Source organism: Myxocyprinus asiaticus, chromosome 43 (assembly GCF_019703515.2).
Source record: "Myxocyprinus asiaticus isolate MX2 ecotype Aquarium Trade chromosome 43, UBuf_Myxa_2, whole genome shotgun sequence".
Lineage (NCBI taxonomy): Eukaryota > Metazoa > Chordata > Actinopteri > Cypriniformes > Catostomidae > Myxocyprinus > Myxocyprinus asiaticus.
The window spans coordinates 30,737,633-30,746,074 of record NC_059386.1 but is presented as its reverse complement, the minus strand read 5'-3'; the positions used below and the strand labels follow the sequence as shown (position 1 = coordinate 30,746,074).

The following is an 8,442-nucleotide window of genomic DNA, read 5'->3' as shown; positions in this document are numbered from 1 at the left end:
TACACGCTAGTTCATGAGGTGTGCACGCATGAATACCTAAACATTTGATTTACTGGCTGGGGAAAAGTGTGCTTTTCGCCCAGTTGACATTAGACCAGATTTTCCATATGGCAAAGTAGCAAGTCTCTGTGTTTGCTCAGTAGTGCTTCTGATGGGGTAGTAATAACCAATAGCTGAGGTACTCCAAAACACACACACACCGTTCATTTTCAATGGGGCGAGTGCCGTATCGATACATTTCATGAACGTGTGGGGAGCCAGAGACAGACTGAAATGAAGGACTTTAAATTGATACGCCGTTCTTTCGAACGTGAATTTAAAAAGCCACCTGTAATGCGGTGCAATTGGCACATGAAGTACTTGTCCTTCTGATCTATTGACGCAAATTAGTCCCGAGGATGGATGTGTGATAAGATCTGTTTCTGAGTTAACATTTTGAATGGGCACTTCGCGAGCGCGCGATTTAAGCGTCTCAGAACTAGAATGGGCTGAAGCCCACCGTCCTTCTCCAGAACGAGGAAATAAATGCTGTAAATCCTGCTGTGTGTCGCAGTCTGTGCACACAACACTGGCATATCGTGTGGTCGGACCACAGATTTTGCTCGATCATTGTAAACACAAGCTCTGACACGCCCGTGAGGACTTGCCACGCATTCGCACAGCGGGACAGCAGGCTTATTAATTCATATGAAACAACTTCTATCGTGTTCTTTGCGAGAAGATTGTGTATTTTGACTCGCAACACCGGTGCGTCTTCAGACGGAACTGTGGAAGACAGGACACCATTGAAAAGGGGAGGCCGATGTGCAAATCGGATCATATAATCATGTTTGATCATTTTTTTAGAACCCAGTCGGAATGCCAGAAAGGGCTTGCCATGCAGGACAGAGGGCAATTTGGTATATTCATAACATGCTTACAAGGTTACACAACTCCTGCCGAAGTGCTGCGGGGAATCAGGATACTGAAGCAGCCTGTTCGCCAGCGAAGTGTCAAGCGGCGAGGTGGAGTGATGTTCGCCGGAACACTGCAGGGGAGCGGAGAGTCTTCTCGTTGCCATGAAGGTCCCGCCCGCTGACTCGTGTAGTCGACAGCGAAGCAGTAGAGGGCTTCTAGATGAGAGATGAATCACTGTCTTGAAGGGAGAAAATTCTGAGGAATGGTGTTAGCACACTTGCTTTTATAGCGAACAGCCAAACATCACTTCAGTCTATTATGATGGACTTCAGAGGATGAACTGATGCCAACTCCAACTATAAGACATGGGAATCATATGCCATTGTCTGAACCTTGGATTTAGGATAGACCGAAATTACCGGCCAGTTGAACTGCAATGCACCTCACTGATCTCTGCCTGCATCACCTTGGTCTAATGATGGACTACACTCTTATAATGGAATACATAGACTATCAATTAATTGCCAACAATCCCTTCATCAGCCAGCTAACAATGGACAATGCATCTATGTGAACTTCTGCAGTTAATCCAGGATGAACTTCAAAGAAATTAGTCATTAATCTTACAGTTCTTACAAAATCTTTACCCTTAAAAAAAACACTGACCCTTAACACTTACTTTCACTATACTTAAGTAATATTGGCATTATATTAATGCTGTTAGCCAGAAGGGAACTTGCCCCCACAGTGAGCCTGGTTTCTCCCAAGTTTATTTTTCTCCATTAACCAACATTTTACGGAGTTTTGTGTTCCTTGCCACAGTCGCCTTCGGCTTGCTCACTGGGTTTCTAAACACAATTATTATTTAACACAATTCACAATCGTATTTTATCAAACTACACATTGATGACTCTAAGACTATTATAGATATTACAGTTTCATTTTCTGTTAATGCATGATTTTCTGTAAAGCCGTTTTGAAACGATGTGTGTTGTGAAAGGAGCTATACAAATAAAAATGACTTGGCATTTGCCTAAAAGGGCGGGACTCAAACACCATAGCCAATATTAGAATATTGGCGTTATTGTAGAGAGGTTTCAACTAGGTCGTGTGGAAGGACACTCCCCATATGCATTAGCAAACGCAATGTCAAGTTTACTGAGTCGTAAGGGAACTAGACAAATTGGGAGAATCCATTTCTCCAACCACTGTCCGTTGCATTGATGTAATACTACACAAAATTCTGAAAGTTTTAAAATCTGTCACACCCTCTCTCTCTTTTGCATGCACACACATTATCTCTCACTCAATGGCACATGATGAATGAGGTGGTGTCGCACCAACCAACAGGTGTTTGTAGAGGATACGATTGGTTCTTAAGAATGCCAGTTCATTATTTTGAGCCAATCACAACATCCTATTCGTAAAGTTATGGAGTTGAACAAAAGAATCGATTCCTTTATCAGAGTCGGACGAGTCCAGGATGAGTCAGAGTTGAGGAATTTACTCTTTTGGAGCCGACTCCCCATCACTACTGTAATATACTGTACCATGGCTTTGATAAACATCATGTGAATATATCTTTTAGGTGCTTTGTCTATGACAGTATGCTCTGTGCATCTGCGGTTGAAAAAATTTAAGTAGATTAAATGTAGCAAGCTGCTTTTGGCGTGTAGCTTGTAGTGTAACTTGCTACTTTTTCTGAAGTGTAGATTTTAGCTTAACTAATTTTTCTGTTGAGTAGTTAGAAGCTTAGCTAGCAACATTTTTTTAGTAGCTTGCCCAACACTGGTTCTCGCTTTCTTGTCGAGACTGTCAACTGAATACTAAACATCTTACAGCCTTGGCCAGTCGGTTTTCCACAATAAATAGGAACTGTATACGGGTATAAAGTCCATTATTACCTGTGTACGATCGTTAATTAAATTGAATCCATAACCATTTGTTCTGACTGACTTATTGCATCTGACTTAAGTGCGCTCTACTAGTTTATAGCCACTAGGGGATGCAGATCAGCATTTTATAGTTTGCAACACAGGAAATCCTTACATGAGAAAAATCTTTATTTTGTTAGTTCAAGGTACCATGTTTTATTAAATTTAATAAATCATCTTGGAATTACCAAAATAAAAAGTTCAACATTCCAAAATACAAAGACCAGACACAAAACTTCTTCCAGCGCTCACTTAATTTAGAGTATTATCTTGTCCATTGTAGAGGTCTGCAATCCGACCCAGGCCCGACGGGACCCGAGAACCCGACGGGTTTCGGGCCGGGTTCGGGTTTGTAATTAACGAAAAAATAAAAATGCCTACCGAAACTGTTTCACGCACGCGCTCTCACTTCACAGACGCGCGAACAGACGAGTTAGGGGCCATTCACACCAAACTTATTTTTGTGTGCGTCTGTTCTGTTTTCCCATTGTTTTCTTATATAAACACATGCTGGACGAATGTCTTTGATTGTTGTGCCGTGTCTCGCTGTTTCTTCAGTGTGTCGCGCAGGACCGGCACTGTGTAAACACCACGTCAAAATAAAAAAGAACTTCACATTTTCAAAAATGCATGTTGAGACACCTGCACTCTGTTTCATTCTTTGCACTGCGTCTAGATTGTTTTTTAGCGCAGTTGTCACAACGATTCAACGTTCTGAACAAGTTCAGGCTGTAAAGAGGGGACTGTTGCATTGTTTCATATTATTCCAGATTGTTCTGTACCAAGCAAAGTTTCAGCACATAAACGGTAAGTCAATGCTTTTTTCCGTTCTGTTCTAGTGTACTGAGGGGCTGCTGTGCCTTGTTAAAACTGTGTATAGGCTGTGTCTCATTTGGAAGGCTGCATCCTCCGGAGGTCGCATTTCTTAGCCGCATACGTCATCGAGGCTGTCTCGTTTCATAAAAGCGAGTAGGACACTTCGAATGCAGCCTTCGAATGCGACCTTCTTTCACGGGAATTTGGAGGATGCATGAGGTGTATCCTTCGTGGGCACTCATAACCCACAATTCTTTGCTTCAACGGAAATGTCTAAAAAAAACGCCAATTTGCCCGTAAATATGATGTACAAACGCAAGTAATGTTAATTCCCAAGTTGTAGTAGATTGGTGCAAAGTATATATAATGTATTATTATATTAATATATAATTGAAATAAAGTATTAGACTAAAAGTACACCTGTAAAACCTATTTCTTTTCTCTTTACATCTTTATAACTCTCCTCTAAAGGGACTTTGTTATGTCTCACTCAAAGCGCTTGTTAAAGACTGGCGTGCTGTCATAGCAACCATGTTACGTTCCGTTTCCCCTACGAAGGCCGTCTCGTTTAAATAAGATTTGTTTAAAGGAGGACGCTTGGTATACTGCAGCCTTCAAAGTACGCTTCCTACCTAGCACGCAGCCTTCGAAACAAGACACAGCCTATTTTTACTCTTTCAGTACTGTTACGAATGTTGCCTATATGCTTACATAAAATATAGCCTATTGCAACAGTAGTTGCTAGGAGAAGAAATGATAAAGATAGTGAGTGATTTCGGGTCGGGTTCGAGCTTATAATCTGACAGTATCGGGCCGGGTAGGGTCTCGGGTATGGGTTTCATTTTAAGGCCCGTCCAGACCTCTAGTCCATTGTCTGCTCAGCAAGAGTATTTCTCTACTGTGACATCTTTAAAGATAGCAGCATTAGAAATGTATGCACAGTGTCAGTGTTGGGTAAACAGTGGTGGATATGTTTTAAAACAACGATTAAAAAAATGGTCTAATTATAGAAATACACAGCTGAGACACTAGAATGCTATCAGTTCTACTGTAGAATTTTCTTTTTGGCTGGTTTAAAAGATAATCTACTAAATCAATGCTGTTTACATTCTAGGGAATGCTGAAGGGGCACCAAAAAAAAAAAAAAAAAGAAAAAAAAAACAGGAGAACGGATGAAAGTATATCCATATACTTGGTGTACATCTTGTTTTCACATTTATATAAAATCATATGTGATTAATTGGTTAAATTTTCCATTATTTGTTTGTCTAGGCAATACCACAGACATACTAACTTATATTTGACTACATAACTCACAGCAAACGAAGGGCATCTAGAGGAATATGACAAATTCCTCTCAGTATCTTATCATTATCTAGAAGACTTCAATATTCACAAAAGAGGGGAAAGAAACAATGTAGTACCGCTTGTGGAAATACACAGCCTGGGCAAAAAAAAAAAAAAAAATTGCCATTTGGTCTTAAATAAGCAAGATACTTAAAGTAGCAATATGTAACACTGACATCAAACGTTTCAAATGGGTACTGCAGTCCAAATTCAAAATATTGGAAAGAGTTGTCTCCCCCGCCCCCTCCTCCCCAGACTCCAAACTCATTTGGGTTGCCAGGTGGAGAACACGCAACAGGAACGAGCAAACTGACAATGGCAAGCGACGAGCCTTACACTGTATGTTGATCAGCTAATGCATACATTTGCAGTGTTTTTATTTTTATAAACCAGCTCAATTAGATTTTTTATAACTGTCAATGTTAGCTAGATGTATTGCTGGCTTCCATGTCTGCAGTGAGCTGTGTTTGCCCACTAACTTATTTCAAATCTGGCAACCCGGGGTGTCGAAATACTATTGGGAAAAGGGCAGTGGGCGGGATCACACAGGCCAAAACATAAACAGAAATTCCGGCCTGGAAGGGACATTTTAAAGTAGAATATACTGGCTGTAGCATTGTTTTTGGAGAAGCCAGTATTTCAACTTGGCATGTTTCCAAAATCTCTGATAACATATTATGATAATTTTATGCTTTAGTACAGTAAATATATTACATATTGCTCCTTTAAGAGCCTATGATTGGATCATAATTGCAGTTATTAAAATGTTTCAGCTGGCAACAATTCTTTTAACCCTAACTGATGCAGTGTGTAGCTTCTCATTTCTTAAACAACCATGTCAGAAGATGGATCCCGTGGTCGTGGAAAAGATGTTACTGTGTTTCAGAAGGGGCAATTTATTGGCCTGCATCAAGCAAAGAAAACAACTAAGGAAATTGCTGAAATCACTGGAATTGGGTTAAGAACTGTCCAACACATTATTAAAACCTGGAAGGATAGTGGTGAACCGTCAGCTTCGTGAAAGAAATGTGGTCGGAAAAAAAATCTTGAATGATCGTGATCGGAGATCACTAAAAGGCTTGAAGTCACATCATAAAAAAAAAATCGACAGTAGAACTCACGGCTATGTTTAATATTGAAAGTAAGAGCATTTCCACACACACAATGTGACGAGAACTTACAGGATTGGGACTAAACAGCTGTGTGGCCACAAGAAAGCCACTTGTTAGTGAGGCTAATCGGAAAAATTATTTAAATTGGCTGTGAAGCATAAAGATTGGACTGTGAAGCAATGGAAAAAGGTCATGTGGTCTGATGAGTCCAGATTTACCCTATTCTAAAGCAATGGGTGCGACAGGGTAAGAAGGGAAGTGAATGAAGCGATGCACCCGTCATGCACTGTACAAGCCACTGGAGGCAGTGTTATGATCTGGGGTTGCTTCAATTGGTCAGGTCTAGGCTCAGCAACATTATGCAGCAATAAAATAAAGTCAGTTGACTAACTGAATATACTGATTGACCAGGTTATCCCGTCAATGGATTTTTTCTTCCCTGACGGCACGGGCATATTCCAGGAGGACAATGCCAAGATTCATCGGGCTCAAATTGTGAAAGAGTGGTTCAGGGAGCATGAGGAACCATTTTCACATGATTTGGTCACCACAGAGTCCTGACCTTAACCCCATTGAAAGTCTTTGGGATGTGCTGAAGAAGATTTTACGGAGTGGTTCGACTCTCCCATCATCACACAAGATGTTGGACAAAAATTAATGCAACTCTGGATGGTAATAAATGTTGTGATATTGCATAAGCTTGTTTAAACAATACCACGACGAACGTGCGGCGTAAGCTAAAGGCGGTCCAATGAAATATTGAAGTATACAGCTTTTTTTTTTTTTTGGCCAGGCAGTGTATTTGAAAATGTACACACAGGTTTGTGTGGCACAATACAACACACCAAAAAATAGACATCTGTCATCATGGTATTGCTTGAGATGAAGATCAAAGCAGATTTTTCTTTTTGACCAACAGATAAAATGTGCCATTTTGTTAATCAAATCCAATCACGGCATGTGGCCAATTTAAGGTGCACCAAGTTTTTCCACTTCAAAAAGTTTCAAAATTGAGGTTCCAGTGATAAGCTACATAACGGCAGATGCTGGTTTCCAGTGACTCTTTGAAAATATATTTTCTTTTAACTTGCAGTCACCGTTGCTGTTGATAACTTCACTGCTCGCTGGTCATTTGATCCTGTGTCACGGATGCTAAATTGTGTCATGTGTCAATAGCAGATTAAATACATGGAAAAAGGTTATAAATAATAGCATGTAAAAACAATCCAGAAGCCATTCTGCACATTTCTACTTTGGCACCTCTGTTCTCCCTTCACGCATTGGTCTTCACTGTCGCTACGACAACATGCATCTTAATGGCAATCGGTTTCTCTACACGCACACGTAAGGAATTCTAATATTGCACATACAATAAAACATTTCCAAATGTTTACAGGAATGTAAATCATTTAATCTTTCATATTTATATACTTTTTTTCCATTACAGTCCATCTTCCCTGGCTTACTAACCACAGATTTGATTCAAACTCAAGTACAATGTCAATGAATCACCAAATAAAACAGCCAGGAGGAAATGCTTGCACTTGAAATAAGTGTGCGCAGTGCCACTTTTTAAGACTTTAAAGGGACAGTTCACCCAAAAATGTGAATTCTGTCATTATTTACTCACCCTCATGTCAGTTTCAACCAAATCAGCCGATTCATTAAAAAAGACCTGACTTAAAAGAATGATTTGTTTAAGGACAACTAGGGCGGATGTCAAGATTTTTAATTAATAATGACATATTTTGGTATGTTCTTCACATAAAGCTATTGCAGAAAGCTTGGAATATAGCACCCAAGTTTTTAAAGCTTTAAAAGCTCCAATTCCATTCATTATAATTGCAAGGAAAAGAGCCACTCGTACATTCTTCAAATATCTTTTGACATCCACGAGTTTGGAATGACATGAGGGTGAGTAAATTATGACAGAATTTTTCTTTTTGGGTGAACTATCCCTTTAATTCAGTGTGAAACTACAGGGGCAGTCACTTTGTCCAGTCATGGCCCCATACTGCTCGATTCAGCAGTGTGTGTGTGTTGATTTTCCAGTAGAGGCCCAGTGTTAAGACTTGAAGACGTGCACCGCCCGCACCACGTACTGCCTGCAGATAGGGCACTCATTCATTCTCTTGCCGCACTTTGTGCAGGTGACCATGTGACCACACTCCAGCAGAACACAGTCTATAACGGCATCCATGCAGATACGACAGAGGTTCTCATCAACGCCGCCCAGCTGAGCAACTTGCATTCCATCTGCAAGACAAGACAGAAATCTTTTGTTTGCCTGCACTCACACACTACACTGCTTTGCATATTTGCCATTTGCACACCTT

The 8,442-nt window shown here is 40.4% G+C and overlaps 1 protein-coding gene across 3 annotated transcripts in view; it reads right to left on the bottom strand.

Annotated features, from left to right (window-relative positions):
- Positions 1 to 4,820: 4,820 nt before the first annotated feature.
- Positions 4,821 to 8,442, bottom strand: part of LOC127433418 (E3 ubiquitin-protein ligase RNF34-like) — a 31,729-nt gene continuing 28,107 nt past the window's right edge. For all 3 annotated transcript variants that reach the window (XM_051685322.1, XM_051685323.1, XM_051685324.1), the window contains one exon: positions 4,821 to 8,362. In XM_051685322.1, the coding sequence (XP_051541282.1) occupies positions 8,172 to 8,362 (191 nt within the window). In that variant the 3' untranslated portion in view covers positions 4,821 to 8,171. The remainder of the gene's footprint in view (positions 8,363 to 8,442) is intronic.